Here is a 26,030-nt window from a genome sequence, read left to right on the forward strand (position 1 = left end):
TATCTTATCACACACTTAAAAACTCCACAGTCCACACCAATAAATCGGATCTGAGCAGACCAGGTGATCCAATGAAGTCCAATTAGATTTTGTAATAAATTAATTCATTAATAAATTGACGATATTTGTGAATATTAACTTTTATCAATGAAATTGAAGAAAATATTGAAAAATCATATATGTATATTTTTAATTTTTAATTTTTTAAATACATTTGTTAGAGAGTTACAAATTCAAAGCATCACTAGCCTTACTAATACAGTGAAAAAGAAAAAAAAAATTATAATAAATCATGTATTAGGTATCTCAATGTCTTTTTATGGTGGATGAAACTTAATAAAACCTTTTTTCTCATTATGTTAGTAAGGAAAGGAATTCTCTTATTGTAGGGTGGGTTAGAAATTAGAATCAAATGAACGTTAAACTTATATTTAGCATAAATATAAATTCTAATTACAGATAAATGTTAAATCAAGTTAATTTTATCTTCATTTCTATAAGACATGATTTTGGTTATTATAATATTTCAAAACTTGGGTTCAATCATAATTTAATTAATTTAATAAATTTTAAAGACAATTGTTAGTTATTCATCTATTTTCAGATTGATTGCATGTTTTTTAATCTCAATTTTCTTTATAGACTAGTTAAATAAATAAAATACTCTCTTCATTCTCTAATAAAAATATCCTAATTATCTTAAAAAACTTAGTTGTCTTTTACTTTGTCATTCTATCATTTTGTTCATTATTTGTTATTTATTTCAAGTGAATCAATCATATATTTGTAAGGGGTGTTAGTAAAATACTCTTCTTTGTACATGGGTTCTGTGTAATTTTACTAAATATTTTGAAGAATATGCACGTGTCAATGTTAGATTGGGATGATGAGTATTTAATAAATAACGTGGAATTCTGGGTGTAATACGTCCACATCATGTTTAAAAGATGACATATGTCACTTCATTCGCGTCACCCGAGACAAACTCTACCGCCAGTTGTTTGGGTTTCCCTATGAGTTGGGATTGAAAGGAAATGGTCATCAATCATGAGACATGGGATGATGTTATTAGGTCCGTACGCTCATGTTTACGTGGACCCACCTAACATATATCATTGATTATCAGATTATTTAATCAATCGTAAGAAAAGGAGAAAAAAGAAATATTTTCAGGAGTGTCACTACAAGCGTCTCTTCTCGTTTTCTTCTCATGTGAATAGGTGTATGGAATATTTAATAAAGTAGATATTATCCAAAAGTTTTTAATTTAAATTTAGGTTCAGATAAATTTTAATATTTCAATTATTTTTTTTTTAATGAATTTCAATATTGACACATACATTTAAATAATATCCAATTCAATATATAATTAATTTATTTAATATTTAATAAAATTATATTCTTTTTCTCTTAAAATTTTCAAATTTCTTGATCCCTCCTTCCCCCACATTCAACTCTTCACTCCATATCTAAAGTTTGTGAACGGCGATATCTCGACAAACATCTTCTCCAATGATTATCTTGATTTTTGTCTTCTCTCACAAATAACTTCATAACTATTTAAATAAATTCCTTTACATCTGTCATTTCCTCCCTTTCTCTCTCTCATTTTTAATCTCGAGCCAAGCCAAAAGATCATTGATCTATCAAAATCATCATCTTCAAGCTCGTTAAACTCAATCTTACTTCAATCCATCTTTTTTCAAAATTGTCTAAATCCTTTGTAGAAAATAGTAATGAGTACCTAGAAATAATCACTAATTAGAATAATACATTTGGTAGCATATTAATATTAAATTCTAAGAAACAAGTATTAGTCCACGTGGAGGAATTAGGTATGGTTACGCATATCAAAATCGTACAAGACAATATCAGATGGTATGAAAAATAGTTACAGAACGTGAAAAAGTGGAACAATCACGAAGCATCAATTTGTGAAGAGAACCTCCAATGAGGTAGTTATTAACAAAAGTCTTATAAAAGAGACAAAGGGACCATAAAAAAGTTACACAATTAAAACATAGTATTGAAATTTTTATTTACTATTGATTATTGATTTGGATGATTCAATGATTCAATCAAGAAAGGATTTTTCATCAAAGTTCGTGTGATCATATCTAAATCACATAAATTTCATTGTTATACAACTTTCCTTAAAACCTTATAAATATATATTAAGGTTAAAAATGACTGATATTGAAGATAAAAATTGAGGATTGATTTTGTAAAAAAATAAAAATAATTTTTTTTAAAATAAGGGTATGGATTGAAGATAAGAGTATTAATATCATTTACTATTAGTATATAATAGAAGACTAGATCAAGAGTGCATGTGACCCATTCAAAATTTGACTATTTTTCAAATCTAATTTACTTATCAAACAAAATCAGATATCTCATAAGTTAATTCGATTTTAATTAAGAAATAAATTTATAATACTCATTGATTTGAATTTGGGTGACTCATATGTTTTTTTATATTTTAAGAATAATGATTGTCTACACCTCGCCCTGATGTGGCATGTGCTAGAATCATAGATTTTCCTCGAAATACACAATGTCACATATTTATGAGGATATTCAATTGTGTATCCCAATGAAAAAATTTATAATTTTAACCTATGCCATGTCAAGGGGTGTGTGACAGAGCAGGAATCAACAAATTCTTGACTCTTTTTTTAATTTGAATTTGGATGTTTATATTCAATTCAAGTAGTATTGGTTAATACTTAATAGACGTACATTTGATTGGTTGATTAGGTCATCCCCGACCATTCATGTAAGGAATATGGATCTCTAGTTTGATCAAACTAAGGAGTGTGATATGATGATCAATACAATAACAGCTTTGTCATGTAAAGGTCATAATTAAAAAAATAAAAATAAAAATAATTTTTTTTCTTAATTAAAGGTAGGGGTGCACATGGTTCGGATTGGTTCGGATTTTGACAAAATTGGAACCGAACCAAACATGATCGGTTCTACAAATTTAGAACCGAACCAATCCAATTACCTTATAGAACCGAACCAATCCAATCCAATCTTGGTTCGGATTGGTTCGGATCGGTTCTCGGTTCTCATTTGTTGCTGATTTGGAAGATGTGTTCTTGAGGTTTGCTTTCGACAAAAATTTTGCTGTTACATTTGGGAAGAATCCTAATTATCTTTCTAGGAACTTTCCTATTAACGAACTTTCCAAGGCGATTGACGTTGCTACTGAAGCCATATTTTATAGGCATGTAATTCCTAAAACATGGTGGAAATTGTGTCGTTGGTTGATGATCGAGAAGGAGAAGAAATTGGAGAAGGCAAAGAAAACCATAGATCGATTCATACCCTCAAAGAGAGAAGATATGCTTAAAGGTGTGGAAGAAACTAATCTAATAACAGCTTACATGACTTCTTCTGAAGAAATTTCAAAGAATGATTTGCTACCTAAAGGTGAAAAGTTCCTTAAAGACACAGGGTTGAACTTCCTTTTCGTAGGTCAAGATTCAACTGATACAACTCTTGCTTGGTTCTTCTGGGTGATTGCGAAGTCACCGCATGTGGAGGCGAAGATCTTAGAAGAACCCAGCATTGTATTCTTGAAGAACACGAACGGTGAAGGTGGCGTATAAACCAATCCAATCCACAGATGCAATATGGGTTAGTGCACTGTTACCTCTTCCTAACATAGTTGAGAGAGAGAGAGAGAGAGAGAGTTACCTCTCCGTTTTCCGACGAGATGGCGAGGTGAGGTGAGTGAGGGAGATGATCGACGACGGTGGCTAGGTTTTCGGCTTCTTCTAACTGGAAGAAGAGAGAAATACAGAACGAAAGTTCTATTTTTTAATAATTAAATATATTAATATTATATATAAATTTGGTTCGGATTTCGGATTGGTTCGGTTCTATTATATGTCTAATCCGGAACCGAACCAAATCAACCGGATTTTTTTTTCTTTCGATCCATACCCGAACCACGAGTGTGTTCAATCCGAACCAATCCAATCCAAAAGCTTCGGATTGGTTCGGTTCTCGGATTTATCCAATCCAATGTGCACCCCTAATTAAAGGGATATGAAAATTGATTACTATTGAATTTTTTATTTTTATTTTTTGAGTTGTTAAAATATTATGATTTGTGAGAGCGGTTCATTATTTGATGTAGTATCCTGATGGATAGGTGGTCCATATTAGATTTGATTGAAGTTGGTAAGAAGGCTTAATGAGTTGCTTATTTGCCTAAAAAGGAAAAACATCGATTTGAAGTTGATAAGATGTAGAATTTCTTTTCTTTTGAGAGACGTTTGACAATGAGCCCTTACTCTTTCTTACTTTAAGTCTTGTAGTGCCTTTGCTCTCTGATTTTAGTGGACGCAACTCCCCTCGTCAGCTCCTGTACTTCAACTCTAGTTAATTTTGCTTCTTAAACAAAACGAAAAAGAAAAAATAGAGATTTATCGGGAAGACCTAGCTGTTAGCATTTTATTACAAAAAACTACCTTGAATTTTGACAATTTCAAGAAAACCTTACTTTGCGGAGTTTGTTACTCATAAACCTTAGAACAGGGATCCATGTCATAAAATTCACTTGACAAACCTTGGAGCGGATCCAAACCGCATCAATTTTTGGTGTTACAATGTCACAAAGGACAAAATTTTATTTAACTTTGAAAAAAAAATTTATCATTGACTTTTATCTTTTGAATTTGAGTTTTTTCCATGAGATTTAGAATTCTATGGTGTTGGATTTGCCAATTTGACAATCCATGTGGTCGCAATGACTTTTAGTAAGATTTGAAATCTTATTAAGTTAATCATACTAACCTAATTCATAAATCAAGTTTTGTTGAGTAACAATGTTGATAAAGTAAGAGAGTTTTTTTTTTAAAATAAAATTGCAACAAATAGGTCTGACTGTTTAATTTCTCAAAAATGTATTAAAAAGGAATGACTCTATTTTATTTAGAGAGATTTCTATTGCTACAACAACTTTTACTAAGAGCACACCAATTTACAAGGTATTAAGGAAGAATTAACCTAATAAAATTTGGTGTGGTAATATAAACTCTCTCTTTATTTAATAACGTGAATATTAGTTAAATATTCTAATTAAATTATTAAATTATTAAATTAGCCAGTGCGAAGGCCCACTGACATATTGACCTGAACTGGGTAACTTGGTCTGCCCATGAGCATGAAATTAAAGTTGAGCTCATAATCTAAGAATAGTAAAATGATTTTTAAGTTCCCAGGGTGACAATTTTAACGAGCCCAAAATCCAACTCGCACTTGGGTTGGGCTAATCTTCAAGCCCAGTTAGGTTGGCCTTTGCCTGAACCTACCCCCATTAACAATCCTAATTTGGAAACTTTAGAGTGCTTTGCATTAAAGGAGGGGGAGAGGAGTAACTGTTGAAATTGATGGCTAAGCATATAAGAAGAACAAAGAGAATTGCTTTGTGGCATATATGTATGGATCTTGATTCCTCATTGTTTTGTATATAATTATGCTTATTGGATGGGCTATGACCCTAGTTATGCGAATTTGGAAAAACATATATATGATCGAAAGACCATCTAGCTTTATGGACCCCATGTCAATGCGGTGCCCCAAAACACCACTGGGTGCCACATGTATGTAGAAGATAAAATTTAACCAACTCCAAGAAAAAAAAAAGGTATATATATATATTTTTTCTTTTCAAACCCAATCAAGAGGGCTGAGGTGTGATTTGGCAACCTGGCAGTTTATGTGAGAGTTCTTTGACTTTGGGCCCGTGGCTTAGTTGATTAACATATTGCAATGCAAGTTTGGGGTCTCGAGTTCAAGTTTATTAGCTGAAGCCACCAAAAGTAAGCTAAGATTGATATGGGCCCACTCAAGTACAAATATGTTGATGATCATCAGAGACAGGTTCATTTAGACAAAAATACAGATATACAAAACAAAACCAAAAAAATGGCAAAATTAAGAATAGATGTAATGTTAACAAAACATGCATTGGTGGGCAATGACACAAGCATAAAGCTAAGCAATGTAAGCTACTGGGCTCATGGGAAAATCACTGAAAATGTTCAATTTCTGATTTTATGTATGGATGATGAGATTCCATTGATATAGAACCAATTCCAATAAACTTATTGATCTTAATCTCAGTAGCTACACCACCCGCAACAAAGATAAATAGATCTATTTATCTATGATCGAATTATATCTGATTATTACACTAAGTTATAAGATTCTGATCGTGATTGGATCCTCATATAGTAGGCAAGCAAAACACGTTTCAGGCATGGATGCCGTCTTGTTATTCCGGTTGAATGGATTTCCCAGACATTAATCGGATGTGGGCTCCTTGCTTTTCTAAAGCTATAGGGGCTATCCTCTCTTTCTTTTTATTTAGTTTTTTCTTCCTCTATCCCATAGGTACATATAGTAGCACGGACTTATTTTATTTTCTAGGTCATTCCAAGGGGCCAGTCCAAGATCGTAATTCTGAAACATGGAAATTAGAGAAAGTGGGCCAAATAATGAATCTTCTATCTATATTCAAGAGGGCTTGAAATATGGATCCAAAAGCTGAGTAATCACTTTGATTGATTTCTATTACATGTATAAGTAGGGTTTGCCCGACTAACATAGTCAGGCTAGAGTTTTTCTATATGTACAAGGTGAGTGGCAAATCGTTGAATCATTTCTTGATCCATTGTTAATTTTCTTGTAATTGGATTCCAATTCACCTGATCTTATGTTCGTGCTATCTCTATTTCAATCTTGACAGTCCCAAGTTGCTCCGCATTTGTGGGAATGGGCATGCTTCTCATGATCCATTATTAGTATTTTTCATCTGCATATGGAAGATTATAGAGACTCTAATGTAGTATGAATAGCGTGATAAGGCCCAGTAATGTTAATTATTATGATTTATGACATTGAATAGGTCACACCTTCACATCTCTATATGTTCATCCACAGAAAGTGATTATATTTAACTGTTGTACACGTACAGAATGACTAGAATGTGCAATCCATCAAAGAAAAAAAATTTATTGATAATGGACTATTTCCGATATTAAAGAAATTATACCAAACATGATCAAAATTGCCAATAGACAAATTTTGAAATTGAAGTGATTGCCATTAATCCAGAAAGCTGAAAATAGCGATTACCCCTTTGATGAAATAGTTTTAATTTCTAGGTTCACCTTCTCTTCTTTGATCTTCCCTATGGATTGATTAATTTATTGATGGAATTCGTATCCTCAAAGACCTCTCTAGCCTTGCCCATTATAGAGTGTGCAAAACCGTTGAGAGTTCTTGAGAATTCTTGATTTTCTTTAATTGAAAATCTAGAGAAATAAGGAAGTCAATCCATACATTTATAGATAGGAGTTCAGGATCTAAATTTTCTCTAAGTTAGAATATAGCCCAACAAAAGATTCTAATCCTTTTCAAAATAGAGGTTTTCCGGATCAATTGAAATTCTCAATTATCCTATTGTAATAGGCTTGTTTCTTTAATAAGAAAACCCAATATTTAGAAACTAAAGAAAACGTTGGTCATAGGTTTGATGAGCCACCCAACAGACCAATAGGTCTAGCAATTTCGACCATAATTTCACATTGAAATATGTTCCAAATTACAAACAAGTTATACTGTCAATTGAGTGTATTTTTTCCACAAAAAAGAAAAAAAGGAAGAGATGTGTCCATTTGAAAATATTTATTTAGTTTAAATTCATGTGGGATTATCTGTACAAATGGTATCTTTTTTTAAATATTTATTGAATGACATAGTATTAATGTAAGGATTATCTTCCTCAGAATTGATAAAAAATAAAAAAAAAAATTATCATACAAATGAAATTGAATTATTAATTTTATATAATAAATTTAATTTTAAAACTTCAACATATCCGGGCATTTGGTCTAGTGGTATGATTCTCGCTTTGGGTGCGAGAGGTCCCGAGTTCGATTCTCGGAATGCCCCTTTTTTTATTTCTTAAAATTTTTTCCCTTTATAAGGTTTTGGTTGAGCCTGAGACTGAGTATCTTAGAAAATTCTGAAACAGTAATGATAATAGGTATAAGGATTTTAACATCCCCCTTCAAATTGGGAAGGAACCCTCTTCATTACAAGACACATATGGCATTTTATATTTGTTTCACACCCCTACATTTTCATTAAAATTTTAAATATCTCCTTTGAAATGCCATGTGTAATCAGATGGAAAGGATTCCTTCAGAATGTTGAAGCGGCTGGCCGATTCAAAGGTTTTTTTCCTTTGAATTTGGGTTTGTGGTTTGTAGTTTGTCTCTCTAAATCAATCTAGTCCTACTCGGCTCGTATGGGAACGAAGGAATAATTCATTTCTTAGATTCACTTTGATTTGTGATTTCGACACTTTAGGAATGAATCTTATGTTAAATTTGTTGGACCCATTTGAAGAATTAGTAAACCACAACAATTGGATTCACAAATCTTTATTGCATAATTTTTTTTTTTTAAATTTAATTATTTTGGATTAATTCACATTTCAAAATTAAGCTGAATGAATCGAATAACATAAAGTAGGACTCGAACAAACAAATCCGTGGGACCTTTTATTAAGTGGGTCAGACTCTCTTACATGGGCTCCAAACCGGCCCACTACCCCCAATTACTTATGGAGGTGTACAACAAGGACTTTATTATTTTATTTATTTTCTGAGAAAAATAATTAAATCAGGAGATATGGTACACAATTGACTCGCTTTTAATAATGTGTCTCTTAAGTTAAGGTTGGACCACAAATGTGAACTAATTGGATAAAAATAAATAAAAAAAAAGGTTAAGTTGGACGAATGGTTGGAACTTGGAAGGAAGTATGATAAATTATCAAATCAAATTAAAAAACTTTATATTTAAGATACTTCAATCTTCTGGTCTTCTCTCACCAACACATATTTTTATATAATAGAACTGCCACCAAACCCCTATTGATTATGTGGATATGTACTTCTGATCAGGAGTAGTTGAACTTATCCCAAATCCTACTTATAATTTGGGTTCATTAAAAACACTTGACAAGATCATAGTTTTAATTTATTAGACTAAATTAGACTTTTTTAACCTATAAGGATGATATTGATATGGATGGAAATATACTAGTTTCCTAGGGATCGATATAATATTTTTAGGGATACATTTTCATGAGAATCCCTAAAAATATTCTTGCATTTCATTAGTAAGTTCGATGCATAATAAAAAATTAGAGATGGTGAGTGCTCCAGAGGTGCCATCTGATGGGGTGTGCACGTACATGGTTATGATGTTCATCTCATTACAGATGGTGTATGATGAATTGTGTCACGCGAAATATATATCACAGAGAGACATGTAGCACAAGACTCCCACTAATTGCAATAACAGAACGTTGGTAAGGTCTTGCCACGCTCAATTATTCATCGTTAAAGGTGAGAAATGTCAATGTGAATGCCATTGTCGATGATCGTGGGATGTCAAAGATTAAAAAATTATTGACGTTAAGGGGAAGTTCTAAACGAGGGGATGCCCTAATGGAACATTTTAAGGTGTCTTAGTATCCCTATCAAATATCAAAGCGTATCTTAATGTTCATTACAAGTATTTGTTATAAGATATGTACATCTTTTTTACATCGTAGCATATTTAGTTTAGAGAGACATCTTTGTCTTTTTAATTAAATTGGATTTGCTAATAGGCATAGTGAAGGGAATGCAAGAAATAAATGAATCAAATTAAGAAGCTAGAACACAATACATAGATATTGCTTCTTTCTCAAGGCATAAGTTCTCACACTTCTCCATCTTTTTCTCTTCATATTCCTTCCCCCCAATATTTCTCTACTCTTCTAATTAATCCTAGAACAATAATTTATTTAACTTGTATAGATGGTCGAAATCACCTCACCCAAGTTAGTCTCAGCACACCATCATCTTACTCGACTTCGAAGCACATTTCTCTTCCTCTATTACACCTTAATATAATGGTAATTAAGTGATTGGTATAAAACAAAAATTTGGTAAGCCCTTCCCAAATTTCCATAAAATTTTGTCTAGGACTATCCTCCATTGCTCATATGTTTCCAAACAGAGATTCTATTGGCACACCAACTTTTACTTACAACACATCAATCCTTCTGAAATTTAATGCATATAGATTGGTGTGTGCTAAGTAAAGGTTGGTGTGTTAATAGAAGGTCTCCTTTTCAAATCCCTAAATTTTCCCTTAAGAAAAATCATGCCAAGTTTTGTCTAGCTAAATATAACAAGGAAAATTTTGCAAAGCATTATATATTGCCAAAAAATAAAAAAATAAAAAATATAAAAGTTTTACATGCATAAGGAATACCAAAAGAGAAGAAATTATTTTGGTTAGAAGTTAAAATAATGTATCTGATGGAAGGGAAAAAAAAAATGGTCTGTCAAATTGAAATGTCACTAGAGAATAATTCATGGGCTTGACACTAACCCAAGAAAACAAAAAATTAAATGGCGTACAAAGAAAGGAAAGTTTGATCAAGTTGTTCAACACTTGGACTTCGGTAGTGGTGGGACCTGATGCATCAAGTGGACCCTTTATGGTCTGCCAACAACTGTTAATTTCCTCTGTTTTAAATAACAACAAGTATAGTATAGTCTATGAAGGTTTTTTTTTTTAATAATGACGGGTGTATCTGGACTCGTAGGCCCAACTAAACGTGGACGAGACAATTGGCCTCTTAGAACTCGTATCTTTCCCAAATCTGATATATGCAATATCCAACAAACTACACATACCAAATAAATTGGGAAGAATCATTATAGGTGGCAAATGAGGGGATTTGAATTGAAGACCTCACACTTTTTGTTAAAGAGGCCTTTGTCACTATGACCAATACTCATTAATTAAATGTTACACATGTTACATGTTTGGATCTACATCTTGGACCATTAGCGCACATCTTGGGATTTTGATATCTTGCGTTGATGTTCTTTCAAGTTGTTTTGGGATGTTTGGCAACAAGTAGTCCAATTGTTTCATGTCATATTGTGTAAATGCAACGTTGGCAAGTAGTCCAATTGTTTCATGTCATATTGTGTAAATGCAACGTTGGTGATTGGAGCTATTTGACTTGGACTATATTAGCCACTCTCTTTGAAAGCATAGCTTAGAAATTGGAATAATGAGCTCTATAAAGTCAGAGTGACTTATGTGCATACACATGATATTGACCATTAAATATAATGCAGTCATCTACTAGGGTTGGTGAGGAGGAAATATTTTCTTAGTTCATCCTAATAATTTGGGCATAAAAATCGGTCATACTTGACCCAAAATTCGAGTGATCCAAGAATCAAAATTTTCGAGTTGGGATTTTTGAGGAGATCCGAATAAGAAAAGGAGTTTATTATGGTTTAATGTCCATTGACCCCACATAAGATCCGGATTGGACACAGATCATATCCACTTGAATCTAAATGATACATTAATTCAGAACTCAAGAGCTCAACTCGTCTAAGATCCACAAATTCAAGTCAACTTAATGATTTATGAATCTATCGACTTAAAATAGTGGAAAATAAAAGAACCGGATATTTTGAAAAAGTTAACAAAATAATTTTCAAAGTAATGTAACATTTAGTTGACTTGAATTAGTGATATAGACATGCCCCCCTACATTTTGCTGAATATTAGAGATACCCTTTCTGTTTTGAAATTAATAACATGCATCCCTTGACCTCAGTCTTCTATGTAAATTAAGGGGAAAACAAATACTCAAATGCCACCATCTTCAATCTCTAGTAGTCTATGTACAAGGCTGAGGTCAAGGGGGTATCTCCAATATTCAACAAAACATAGGGGGCATGTCTAAATCACCTTTTAAAATAAGGATTACAGTATACTTTGGATTGGACATTAAAAACCTTATGCAACCAAACTCAAAACCCATGACATGGAATCCAATATTGGAGCAATTTATTTACTTGGTCTAACCCTAATTAGTATTGAAAATGGTCTTTTTGACTTGATTTCCTACTTAATTGGGTAACCTCACAGATGCTTGAATTCTAAAATATTTGCTCGACAATATTGACTAAATTTAATTGAGTATATTATTTTTTTTTATAAAAATGAGTGTAGTATGAGACCACAAAAGTAAGCTCTAAGTTATATAGAGGTGAGGTGCAATCATGATTATAGGTCCCAAATACTTGAGATGGCCGCTAAATGGTAAAATAAGTGAAGTCAATTTGTTTAATATGATGATACTAGTCAAATTCGAATAAATAATGAGTGGGCAGCTATGACCCGTTCCAATTATTAAAAAGAAAAATTTACAATAATTTCTTCATATTATATATACACAAAGATTGATAGTCCAATGCTCTATAGAAATGGTAGTATTCTCCACAATTTTTATTTCTTCGAAAATATCTTTTATTATTATAATGAGAGAAGGCAGAGTAGAAGTGGTTCGACACCAAAATTTGAATTTCAAAAATGCCCTTTATCTTAACATTTAAACTTAATATAATTAGAGTCAATTTGATAAAAAATTAAGAAAATTACAATCTTATGTCCCTAAAATCATGTTGATTAGTTTTTAAAATTACAAAAATATCTTCTTTTTTTTACTATGTAATCGTCAAAATTACCCTTTAAATAATATTTTAAATTTCAAATAAGCCCTTCAGATACATGTGCGTCTACACTCTCCACATGTCACCTCTTAGTCTTTATAATGAATTATTATTTTATCACTTACTACAAAAATAATATTATAATAAATACTTACACAATAAATATTTTAAAAAATTTTCATTAAGATTTCGATATCTATTATAAGTAGTGGTTCCTCAAGGCCACCCGCGATGGCGTACTCTCACTTACCTAGTACATGTGAGGTGTGGGTGTTGCACATGCTAGGGGAGGGCCCATATGCCTTGGTCCATGTAGTGGCTCACCTGATCCCACTAGTTGGACATAAGTTCAGATACCCCATTAAAAAAAAATCTTATCTATCCTTGATTGAAAGGATTGTGCATTTTTTTCTTGAATCATATTTCATGACTCAAAGGAATCCAAGTCATGATATATATTGTACTTTGAAAGTCTTTTAGGATGTTAAACTTGAGTAATATCTAAATCATTTTATCGCACTTTTAACATCTCATCTTTTTTGTTAAATTTTTAAACGTTTGTTGAATACATATTTCAAATTGTACTTAAACTGATCTTGTATTAGAAAAAATTCCATATAAAACTGATAACCATTCACGAACAACGTGAAGCTTGGCACCAAAAAAGATGTTAGCATTTTGAAACTACAACAACCATCTCTCATGATCATAGTTACGAAGTTCGGATTCAACAATTATTTGATAGGAGTTCAATTTGATTGATTTGAGTGAGTTCAAGAAACTTTTATAAGAAATTAAGAATTTATTGGAATTGTGCTTTTTTATTTCTTTTCACAATTCATCATCTCTAAAATCCCATCATTGCACTTCATTTGTGTGATTGCACTCCAAAAAATGTTGCGCTCTCAAAAAAATTAAGTCTTATTTAGAAGTGTATCTCTTAACCATTGGATAAATCATCTATTAAAAAATTGCAAAGATACTCTTTTACACTAATCTCAGCAAAAATACAGATTATTCTAATGAAGTGCAATTTCTTGTGGTTGTAGTGCAATAGACAACTAGTGGTCTACATCAAGTCCGTCCCTTTTTAAAAATTGAGCGAATTTTAGGGATTTTTTTCCAAAATGTGGCCAACTTATGTCCAAATTCTGTTTGTGTTCATTTTAATTCCCAAACACATGCATGAATCATTTTCCAGTGAGTTTACTAGTAGGTATTTTTAATTTAAAGTGATGAATTTGTTGGTAAATTTAAAGTCAAAATGTCATTGATTTTATAATAACGAATTCGTCGGAGTCACATGTAAATTTAAAGACAAATATCCTTATTTTTAATGACAAATTAGATAATAATTTATCAACGAGTTCATCACTTTAAATTAAAATACCTACCAATGAATTTGCTAAAAACTGATTCATGCATATTTTTAGAATTAATATGAATTTGTGTACCGGATTCAGAATTTCTTCATATTCAACACACAAAATATAATTCAACCTAAATTTTATTGCCACACCAATTTTTTCTAATGCCACCCCGAATTCATTAGGTAAATCACTGACGAATGGGCACATATCTTGCGGTGTTATTAGCAAAAGTTGATGTGGCAATAGAAGTTCTCTTTTATTATAATACTCATGATCCATGTTTCATTGGCAGTTTAGTAATTACAAGGCATTCAAAGATGTTTTGTAAATCTCCCGTTCAACGCAACGTGCCTTTCTTTCTTAATTAATAAAAAAGAAAAAAAAAATTGAAAATTATTGTTAGTGTAATGATTTTTTGACGCCCCTCTATAACACACACTCCCTTACGCCTTCGTTACATAACCGTAAATCATTTGCCTCGGGATATACATAGTGATAAATCTTTTCTTAAGTATCCCGAGACAACTATCTACAGTTGTTTGATGGGGGCGTAGATGGCCGTGAATTAGAGTGGGCGTCCTGTTATTTCAATTCTTATTATTATATATTTTAATAAGAGAGTCGTATTGAATGCAGACGATCGTGTTACACGGTTGATGTGACAATTGTACAGAAGCATGGATCATTTTCATCAGCATACACAGTAAAAGGATGTGCGATTCTCTGTCTTGGACACGTCAACCGCGTATCCAACCGTGTACGAAGACGGCGTACATTCATCATAATTCTTTAAAAAATCAAGTCCCCTCTCATTGTACCTACCTACCACCTACCAACGCTCCCGCCCTCCACTATCCACAGATTCTTACCAACTTTTAATCTCGAGGAAATTTTCAACCGTTTAGATGTAAGGATGACATGCTATCTTTTCTCTCTCATTGGGGAGACGCCAAGACTAGTCTGATTTCCCTCTGAATTTCTCTGCTATAAATCAAACAATCATGAACTAACTAACTTGCGCCACGTGACTATCTGACCCCTCTCTCTCTCTCTCTCTCTCTCACCTGCTACAGAGCGCCTCCTCCCTCCTTTCGGAGGAGATTCCTGCACTTTCTGCTCTCCATTCTGTCTCTGTTGGCTCGCGCACAGAGGCCACTCTCTAAGATTCAGGTAGATTCCTCCTCTTCTCCCCTGATTTGCGTTGGCGAACTTGTTAATTTCGTTACATTTTTGTCTGAGATCTGGTTTTTTCTATTCGAATTTCTATAATTTCTCGTTTAATTCAGGTTAGAATCGAGAGTTACTTTTTTTAACTGGATTCCAAATGCAAGATTTGACCTTTTTTTCTTGATTCTTCCACTATTTTGAATCAAATGCTTATGTTTGAGTTGTTTTAGATCAGATTTTCATGTTAATTCAGCTTTTTTACTACAAGATCTGGTATTTTTTTTTATCTGGATGGATGTTTTAATTTGTACTGGATTCTATTGGTTTTGTTCTCTGGATTGTGTGACTTGAATTGATCTACTAATGTTTTGACTTTTATTTCATGATCTAGTAGGTTTTAGTGATGAAATTATTCTATTTTGGTGGTTTATAGGGATTTATTTCATTTGTACCTTTCTTTTTGGAAATATTATCTGAAGAATCTATTCTTCCATGATTTGAGGAATGATAGAAGTGTAGATCTGTTCTGCCCCTCTTTATTTTGTAGAAAATAGAATATTTTCTGTTTATTTTCTATCAATATGGGGCTTTAATTACTACTTATCCAGAAAAAAAAAAAAAAGAAAAAAAAAAAGAAAAATAAAAGAGCTTTACTAATTTTTCATTGATACAGATTTCCGACGTTAGGTTATGTTTCAATAGAAGTAACTGCCACTTTGATGGAGAATGCTTTAGGCTTTAGTACTTAGCTGTTTAAAATTTGATGATCTTCACATTTGTCTATCAAATTTATGTAATTGAACGTGTGCTTTTAATTGGAATATCACTACTTGCATACAATGTTGAAGATAAGCCTTTTTATGTGACCAATTAACATCTATCAATCTGATCAAGCTCATGGAATTGGAAAACTGATTAAAATTTTAAAGCAATAATATCTGTTTAATCTAGATAGACACTTGTGATTTTCTTGTATCAATAACTTCAAAAGGAAGATAACAATAATTGGTTGAAATTTTTCATTCTAGTTCTTGTAGCATGCTTAGGTCGCCAATTTAGGGGAGCTCAATTGCATTTTGTAAATGAGGATCCTATTCTCAATGTTGGAAGCTAACCTCATATCTGTTTGCAGGTCTGTTTGAGTGTCTTTGTACATCATGGCTACGGGACAACTATTCTCCCGGACAACTCAAGCGTTATTCTACAACTACAAGCAACTTCCCATCCAACGGATGCTTGATTTTGATTTCCTTTGTGGTGGGTATTACTTTGTTCTTATTTTTCATACACTTAATACAGAATGTTTGTGTTGGAGGAGTGTTTGATGTTGATGTATAATTTCCTTCACTTATGTTTCCAGGGAGGGAAACGCCCTCTGTTGCTGGAATTATAAACCCTGGTGCTGAGGGATTTCAAAAGCTCTTTTTCGGTCAAGAGGAGATTGCCATACCAGTTCATTCAGCGTGCGTTCTTCTTTCTCCTTTATATTTCATCCTTTTCATTCTATACTGGGATTTAATAAATTTTAAGATCATGAGGGCGGAATGAATACATTTGAATTAATTGAAGAAATGACTTTCGAAAAAAATGAATGGAGGAGCCATATTTGTTCAGCTGAGCCACATTTTTGGGATTCCTTTCAAAAAGGGGAGTGTTCAATTGAATTTGTTTGCTGTTTTATATGAATATACTGTTCTTCACATTTTATTATCTCAAGTCATTGAGTTTGTGACAAGGGTCATAAAATATTTAGAAGTCAAGCTGTTATCTTTGATCACAGTTGACCTTGTTGAGTCTGACTTGTTTAATCCTTTTCTTTGAGAGTTGCTATTGGCACCCCGACTTTTACTTATTACACCCCAATTAGAATAAAAAACAGTCAATGGATGAGAATAAGTAAAAGTTGGGGTGCCAAAAGAAACTCTTTGTTATTATTATTATTATTTTTTTGTTGGATTTCTATTTGTTAGATTTAGGATTTTATATGGGCACCTAATTGTAAACAACTGTTGAAGTAGTTTGAGTGTGTTATAATGGTTTGTAATGTTGAAGTAATAACTTGAACTGAACTTTTGAATGGTGTGTTTTAATCTTAATTAGGGTGTGAAAAATAATTTAAGAAATTGGAGTGTAATAAGTGAAAGTTGGGGTGCCAATAGCAGATTTCTTTACTTTTCCATTTTCTGAATTCTAAGTTTCCTGATAGATTTTCGAATATGTTCTGCAGCATTGAGGCAGCCTGTGCTGCACATCCAACTGCTGATGTTTTCATCAACTTTGCATCATTTAGAAGGTCAGCGCCCATTTTCATAATAGTACGTTGGACTGAAAAAGGTCTCCATTGTATACTAAATGATTTCATTTGATTTATTTTCAGTGCTGCTGCCTCATCCATGGCTGCTTTGAAACAGCCAACCATTAGAGTTGTAGCTATTATAGCTGAAGGTGTTCCAGAGTCAGATACCAAGCAGTTGATTGCATATGCAAAGGCAAATAATAAGGTCAGAGACAATTGTGCAAAACCTCTGGATGGGTCATGAGGGATCTTTTTTTTTTTTTTGGCTCAAGGTCAATCACATGTGTTTCCAATTTTCCATTATAGTAATCAAATCTTATCGATTCATAGAAATGAATGCCAAGCTGTATGTGATTATATGGATCACATTGTCAACATTAGAGGAATCGGTCTTGAGGATGTATTAATTTCTGTCTAGTTTTCTTCTGTATCTAATAATGATGGTATTTTCAGGTTGTTATTGGCCCTGCTACCGTTGGAGGCATTCAAGCTGGAGCCTTTAAGATTGGTGACACTGCTGGAACAATTGATAATATAATCCAGTGCAAGCTTTACAGGCCTGGATCTATTGGATTTGTGTCCAAATCTGTATGTATTTATTATGGGCTGGCACCTTTTTCTTTTTATTTATTTTAAATCTTTTCCCTTCTACACATTTTAGCATGCACTGAGCCTTACCATGGAGTTGTGACTTCGTAATTATTCTCTTGGTATTTCATTTTTGGTTTGCGAAGTTCATGTCATCGTCCAAGATGTTCTAAAGTCTTCCAGTTTTGGAATTTAAATAGGATGTAGAGTTGGGTTCTACTAGATTTATAGCACATAGACTCTAGTGGATTCTAGACATCTTGTTGTGGTTTGCGAACTCATACTTGATTGATATGGTTTAGTAATGAACCTTGCTACTCAGCTTTCAAATAACTTATCCTTGTAATGATCATTCTGATTCATTTAGGGCCAAGTATTTATAAATCATCACGACCAAATAAATGCAATTCAACTCTAATTTAGTTCGTTGTTAGTATGTCTCTGCTTCTAGTACTAATTTAATGTAATTCTATAGTAAACTCGTGCAATGTGCCTTATCATTTGGAGCAGATGAGATGATCATAAACATCCTATGGTGGGGCCAACAAGTAGTGGTTTCCAATCCCATCATAGTGTTTCCTGGTCCCTTTCATTCCAGTTTTAGGATAGTTCACTATAGATTTAGCCTTTTGAATGTTATGCAATGGAGTGTTGGTTAACGAAATTTGATGTCTAGACAACTATTCAGATCTGAAAATGTGTTTTATGATTGCAGGGTGGTATGTCTAATGAACTTTACAACACCATTGCACGGGTAACAGATGGACTATATGAAGGTACCTACCTACATCTTGTGGTGGTTGTTTCATTATTTTATTCCTGGCTACCATATTAGATGCAAAATTAGGGTTTGTAGTCCGTTTCAATGAACTTCAAAACTTTTTGCAGGCATAGCAATTGGAGGAGATGTGTTCCCAGGCTCAACTCTCTCTGATCATATCCTTAGGTTCAACAATATCCCACAGGTAATTTACTTCTTACAACCTTTATAACACTGTTGAACACCCATAACATGTTTGGATCTCCTGGAATAGTAGCTTCACTTCAGCTGGTTGTCTCTGAGTATTTATCATTTCTTTAATACAGATCATATGATACCGTAAGTTTAAGAATAGAATAGTAAAACTTACGAAAGATTTGGGCAGCATACAATGTTAATAACTTCTATAACTATCGTAATGGTTAACAATGGTCAAGTTCCGTTGTCAATATCCTTGATATTTTCATTATTTATAACTTGATGTTTTGAAGAACTCTAATGTTTGAGTCTGCACATTTAAGAGCATGACATCTACACTCTCCAGTTCTGTATTTTGGATATTTTGCATAGCATCAGTGATAAATATGAATTTCTTCGTACCCTTGGGAACATTTCTTCTGATCCATGTAACATATAAGTGGACACCTTTATCATTGTGTGAAACTGATATGAATTGTTAGATCTACTTAGATATCAACACACCCATATAATTCATTCCATATGTTAAGTGAGAGTTACTAAGATGCTTTAGTTAATGTTAAAAAATATAGAAAGACTACATTTAGATAAGCTGATAATAATAGATCATGCGAAAAAAATATAGAAATAGTAAATAAATAAATAAATAATTGGATTAAATTAAGATTTTTTTTTTTGAAAAAAATGTTACTCCTCTGACACATCAATACAATGCAATGTCTACAGAACAAACTCTTGGAAAATGAAGTGACCTTGTTACATAACTTCTGATAGTTTCTTGTCTTTCTTCAATCTATTTCTTTGATATCACTCAGGTCAAAATGATGGTTGTTCTTGGGGAACTTGGTGGACGAGATGAATACTCCCTAGTTGAAGCACTTAAACAGGGAAAGGTCAATAAACCAGTGGTTGCTTGGGTTAGCGGAACTTGTGCACGGCTCTTCAAGTCAGAAGTGCAATTTGGTCATGCTGTGAGTTATTACCCTAATACCTAGGACTGTTCCCTTTTAATCCACCACTCTTTTAATTGTAGCATTGTTTAAATCAGGGTGCCAAAAGTGGTGGTGAGATGGAATCTGCACAAGCAAAGAATGAAGCATTAAGAGAAGCAGGAGCTGTTGTTCCCACATCATTTGAAGCATTTGAGGCCACAATTAAGGAGACATTTGAGAAACTTGTATGTGTCATCACACACTATTATTCTGCATACGGATGTTTCTTTAACATTTCTGATGCTTGGGAAAACTTATGCCATAAAACCCATCACTAGCTTATTTGGCATGACTAATTGCTTTTTTATCTTAGATGGAAGAGGGGAAGATTACGCCGGTGAAAGAATTTAAGCCTCCTCAGATCCCCGAGGACCTGAATGTTGCAATTAAAAGCGGGAAAGTTCGGGCTCCTACTCATATTATTTCCACCATCTCAGATGACAGAGGTTTGATTTGAGGCTATCTTTTTTCACTTTATATTTAGCCATTTGATTGAATGCTCAAAGATTCGATTCATTAAATTCTCCTTTGTTTCTATTTGCAGGCGAGGAGCCATGTTATGCTGGTGTCCCAATGTCATCCATTGTGGAACAGGGTTATGGTGTTGGTGATGTAATCTCTCTTTTGTGGTTCAAACGAAGTCTTCCTCGTTATTGTACACAGTTCATTGAGGTAGATTTGTTACAAGTGTTGAGCTTTGTTATGATCCCATTTTTCCATCTTAAATTTGCTCGCATTTAGAGTTTTAATCACTTTAGCCTTGCTATTCCTGCTAATTTTTTCTTGTACATCAAGCACTTCGTCACTAAGCAAAATTTATCTTTTTCTATATTTTTTTGTCTAATCAAAACATTTGGCTTGGTCAGATTTGCATCATGTTGTGTGCCGACCATGGGCCTTGTGTCTCTGGTGCTCACAACACCATAGTTACAGCAAGGGCTGGAAAGGATCTAGTTTCCAGTCTCGTTGCAGGTATATTCCACTTGATATCATCTGTCACTGTTTAATAGTTTGTTGTTCGTTCTAATAGCCATTGTCCATTTACAGGATAATTAGTTAAATTACCTAATTAGAAAATGCGAGTTCAATAAGATTATGAACTGAATGAGTTTTTGAACAGGTTTGCTTACAATTGGACCTAGATTTGGAGGGGCCATTGATGATGCTGCTCGATACTTCAAGGATGCTTACGACAGGGTAAGTTTTCATTGTAGTTGGCTGTTATGAAGGTTAATTGGAGAATAATTTCAGGTTATGTTAAAACATGGACACTAAGATGTTATCATAATGATGTTTCTTTTCAGGGTCTTACACCTTATGAGTTTGTTGAGAGTATGAAAAAGAAAGGCATTCGTGTACCAGGAATTGGACACAGGTATGGAGCTTATCTGACAATCCCAGTCAGTCCATGTCTTAATCGAGTCAGAAAGTTTTCTTCATATTTATCAAGAAATGCCAGAAAAGTGATTGCTAGATCTAAACATTCAATTTCCCCTTTCATTGCAAAATTTATCTTTTGTCAATATGTCCCTTTTTCTTTTACACTTTAGATACATTGTGCTATAAATTTAAATATGAGAAATAATCTTTTATCGTTTGCCTTGTGTTGTGTTGTGTTGGAAAAAGGATCAAGAGAGGTGACAATAGGGATAAGAGAGTGGAGCTACTACAACTCTTCGCACGCACACATTTCCCTTCTGTGAAATACATGGAATATGCAGTTCAAGTTGAAACCTACACCCTATCAAAGGCAAATAACTTGGTTCTCAATGTCGATGGTGCTATTGGGTCTCTTTTCTTGGATCTCCTCGCCGGTAGTGGAATGTTCACCAAGCCAGAGATTGATGAGATTATTGAGATAGGTTATCTGAATGGGCTCTTTGTACTGGCACGTTCCATCGGTCTGATTGGGTGAGTAGGATACTTTTTTCAGAAATGCATTCTCTTTTGTTCATCCAATAGGGGTTCAGACCCTATTGAATGTTCTTTGAGATTCGAGTGTTTGAAATGTCCATGTTTTATTGGAACTACTTTTTATTTATATTTAACCAATCCATAATCCCTATTGGAAATTGTAGGCACACCTTTGACCAGAAGAGATTGAAGCAGCCACTGTACCGCCACCCATGGGAGGATGTTCTCTACACAAAGTGATCCGTTTTCAGACAGCATGTGTAACGCCACCTGCTTTCTACTATCTTTTTAGTTGTTAACTTTTATTCCGCAATTTTCCAGGGTGATTGTGAAAGCTTTTGACTTAATAATGTCTGTACCAGTAATCGTAGGATGCAACACTCTATTAGTTTCATGAGAAATGAAAGAGAGAATTCTCTATCATTTATCAATATAATTAATTCTGTTGTTCCTGATCGAGAAATGCAATTTAAAGCACCAAGATTTGAGGCTGTATTTCGTGATGGTACCTCCCCACCATGAATTGTTCATCCATGTCCAACACATGGGTCTTCCTTGGAGATCTTATAATAAAAATCAGTAACATCAAACATTCCTAATGGGCTAACTGGTCGCATCGATGATCAGGAAAAAATATATGAATCATTCAGTAATATTTTTTTTCCAGTGAAAACCACTCAAATTGTGTTCAACCTATCGGACTATCCCTATCCCCTAAACATTTAGGTGTTCAATCTATTGGATTGTCCCTGGCCTCTTGTTGTAAGCATACAAAATTATTTGGATGAGTTTTTGTTCCAATATGTGATAAAGTAAAAGAGAGTTGATTGAGATGGTCTGAGCACATTCAACAAACGTCAATTACAACACCAGTTGAACAAATATGCAAATTAGATATACTAAAACAGCAGAAGGAAGACAGAAGAATGAGAACGTGGATTGAGATGGTGAAAATGGATATGAACGCATTATAAATAATGGAAGACACAACAAAATTGAATGTAGGACACATGATTTGTTTAGCTAACAATCTTTGGGAATCCTTACCTCAAGAAGGTACTGGTAGCTTCTAGAATCCTTTTTTAATTTTTTTTTTCCCAATGTTATTGATTCTCTCTATGTTAGAATGGAGTGTAGATACATGAGGTTCAATGGCTTTTGACCTTGTCTACTTAGATTTAAGAGTTATTACCAGTCAAAGAGTTAAGGTGTGAATACACACCATAAAAGGGGATTTTGAAAATTAATTTTCAAACAAATATTGACTCAAATATAATCTTCACCTAGAAGTAAAGGGTAAAGAGATTCAGATGTAAGATAATGAAGGTCTTACACATCTTGTCTCACCCACCAAATTGGTGGTTACCAAAGATTGGTTAAAATGAAGTGGATGAATCTTCTATTTATAAGTTCATGGAGACTCTTGAAGATATAAGTGTCTAAATTCCTTAACTTCAAAATATTTTCAAGAAAACATCAATGAATGACTTCAAATACCCTCAATCAACTTGTTCTTGATGATCTTTCCACCTCCTTAAATCTTACCAATCATGGTCATCAAAGGGTAGAGGTATAATAGCTCACATGATTTTAGAGAATTCTTGTAGATGGCAAAACTGTCCATATCCTTTGAATGTGGTCATACTCTATTGAATTAGGTAGCAATGACATGCAAACTTTCTAATGATGAAAAGGTTTAAAGGTCAATTGCTTTTATAGAGTTTCAATAAACTTGAGGGTAGGAAAGGTCATAGTGCATAAGTTCTAGAGAATTCTCTTAGAAATGTAAAATGATCTAAGTCTTGGATTTTACATGTAAAAGGTTGGGATGATGTGTTTTTTTTCATGAGTCATTCTTAAGATTTAATGAGTCTTGACCCATAATCAATTACCCTAATATAGTCTCAACAAACTAAGGATAAAAAAGTAATAAACTATTTACGAGGATCAAGAGTGACCATAGGTCAAGGTTGGAAGAAAAACACAATTTACACAAAAATCAAACTTTGGTAATTAAGCAATCATTAAAGAAAGGGTAGAGTGAGAATTTAACTTGAGTTTTCTTGAAAAACAAGAGATTAAGAGGGTTTAAATGTCAATTCCCCTTAAGCAAATTTGTAGCACTCAAGTGCACAAATCTCAATGATAATAGACCAATTGTCGGGACCTTTGGTTAGAGAAGTTCAGTACAAAAAATACTAAAGTCGATGACTTGCCCAAGTTTCAACGTAAAATTTACTAAGATCATGTGTGAGTCATCGACTCAAAGGAAAATTAGCATAGGTCATGGGTAACCCACGACCAAACTTAATTTTAAGCTTTGGAAACTTGATTTTGAAGAGTTGGGCTCTATTGAGATGGGCCTTACTTGGTTAAATTGAAACCTTTTGAAATGGACTGCTCTTTGCTGAATTTCGAGAACTCTCAGTCTTGGTCCGATCAAGTTGGGGGTGTCTACATGGGGTAAATGACATATTGAAATTTCAGAACCTCTAGGGTCATTATTTTCTAAGGGGGTGTTTGATTCGGATTATAGATCATGATTCTCGATTCTGATTATGGATTGTCCAAATCAAATTATAAGAACTGATTTCCAGAATCCCAAAATCTAGTTTGGCTAACAATGTTTTTGAAAACTAATTTTGTGAAAAAAATTAACTAATTACACTTTTTGTGATTGAAAATGTAAGTAAAAATAAATGCCCCAGAGATTTAAATATAATGGATTTTTGAGAGAAAAAATTAAAGATTTTTGGAAAGAGTTGAAAAAGATGACATTTAAGTCATTTTGTATTAGTTTTCAAGTGAATTGTATGTTAATGAGCATGTTAAGATTAAGATTACCCAAAAAATTATGATGATTTTATATTTTTATTTTAAAAATAATAATTATTTTAAAAATAATAATAATTATTTTAAAAATAATAATAATTTTATCATTATTATTGTTGTTGCGAGATGTATTTCAAGATCTTCATAAGTGGATAATCTGTGAGAATCAAGAGAAACAACCTGATGACTGTTTATGATTCTTTATGATTTTAGTTCTTGATTATAAAAAAATTTGGTCGATAATCCGAACCAAACGACGCATTAGATTCTAGAATCCGATTATGAGCCAAAATCAGATTTTAAAATCCAAAGCAAACCCCCCCTAAGAGTTCGGGTTTGTTATGTAGATTTTCAATGGCCTTTTATCATCTTTGTTGGTTTTTCTAATAAATAGATTCATTGTGCATGAGACCATTAGAATTTTGAGTCAAAGTTTGGCACAATTGGTTGCTTCTTGCTTGTTAATCAGTCTAGCAACAGCTCGAAAGATCTACCTATTCGGAAATTGATCATCTTTGTGAAAAATGAGATTGTAACAAAAGGCAGAATTGGAAATGAACTGTGGTAGCATTTTTCTTTTCTTTTCTTTTGAGTTAAGCTAGCTTTACTAACATAATCACACTCCTGATCTTACTAAACTTGTTTAACTCACATGGATAGTCACATAGGTCAAATAACACCTTTGTCCTCTACAGTCCAAGGTCTAGATCATATTAAAAAAAAAAAAAATTTTTTTTTTTAATCTGATCAAAGGTGTTGAAAATGAACGACTACTTAGATCCCAAATTTTACAATTCAAATCCAATGGTGAAAAATTATCTTATTTTAAATTTTTTTAAAACTTTTAAAATTTTGTGTTAGATCATGTAGATGCAAGACAGGTGTAATACTTTCATTTGCTCAAATCTGGGATCCACCAATCACATGTACCCACGTGTATTGAATGGCACTGTGATTTATAAAAATACGAAACTACCTCTCTATATGCTTGACATGGCAAGCACCGAGAGTCTCCGAGCAAAACATAACTCCTTTCATGGCTATTAGTCAAGAAAAGTATTTTTTTTAATTTTTGGACGGTGTAGTAGCGGCTGCTTCAACCTCGTGAAGTCAAAGTGTGCCATCAATTTAATTTGCTATATTTATTTGGTGTTACGGAGTATGGACCACAAAATATGAATGTTATACATATAACCCATAAGTTTTAACTACTAGTACTAGTAGGTTCATCCTATCCTTACTCCATTGACTTTCAAGTAAACAACCTTTCTTAGATCAGAA

General features: G+C 33.1%; 2 protein-coding genes and 1 non-coding gene across 3 annotated transcripts; all 3 read left to right on the forward strand.

The window, feature by feature from the left end:
* Positions 1-3,278: 3,278 nt before the first annotated feature.
* On the forward strand, positions 3,279-3,620 carry LOC147396143 (cytochrome P450 86B1-like). The gene has a single exon (XM_086450059.1). It carries the CDS (start codon positions 3,279-3,281, stop codon positions 3,618-3,620), a length of 342 nt encoding a protein of 113 aa, XP_086306185.1.
* Positions 3,621-7,905: 4,285 nt separating this feature from the next.
* TRNAP-UGG (transfer RNA proline (anticodon UGG)) lies at positions 7,906-7,977 on the forward strand. Its single transcript has one exon. It is a non-coding gene; the product is annotated as a tRNA-Pro (tRNA).
* Positions 7,978-14,886: 6,909 nt separating this feature from the next.
* LOC147396145 (ATP-citrate synthase beta chain protein 2) lies at positions 14,887-22,412 on the forward strand. The gene is made up of 17 exons (XM_086450349.1): positions 14,887-15,172; positions 16,302-16,426; positions 16,530-16,632; positions 17,397-17,462; positions 17,547-17,670; positions 17,919-18,053; positions 18,769-18,829; positions 18,942-19,018; positions 19,827-19,982; positions 20,060-20,188; positions 20,317-20,449; positions 20,548-20,675; positions 20,870-20,975; positions 21,124-21,200; positions 21,308-21,378; positions 21,630-21,914; positions 22,082-22,412. Exons 2-17 carry the CDS (start codon positions 16,327-16,329, stop codon positions 22,155-22,157), a joined length of 1,827 nt encoding a protein of 608 aa, XP_086306475.1. The 5' UTR covers positions 14,887-15,172; positions 16,302-16,326; the 3' UTR covers positions 22,158-22,412.
* Positions 22,413-26,030: the final 3,618 nt, after the last annotated feature.

This window comes from Akebia trifoliata, chromosome 8, assembly GCF_017979445.1.
Source record: "Akebia trifoliata isolate Shusen 1 chromosome 8, ASM1797944v1, whole genome shotgun sequence".
In the NCBI taxonomy this organism is placed as follows: domain Eukaryota; kingdom Viridiplantae; phylum Streptophyta; class Magnoliopsida; order Ranunculales; family Lardizabalaceae; genus Akebia; species Akebia trifoliata.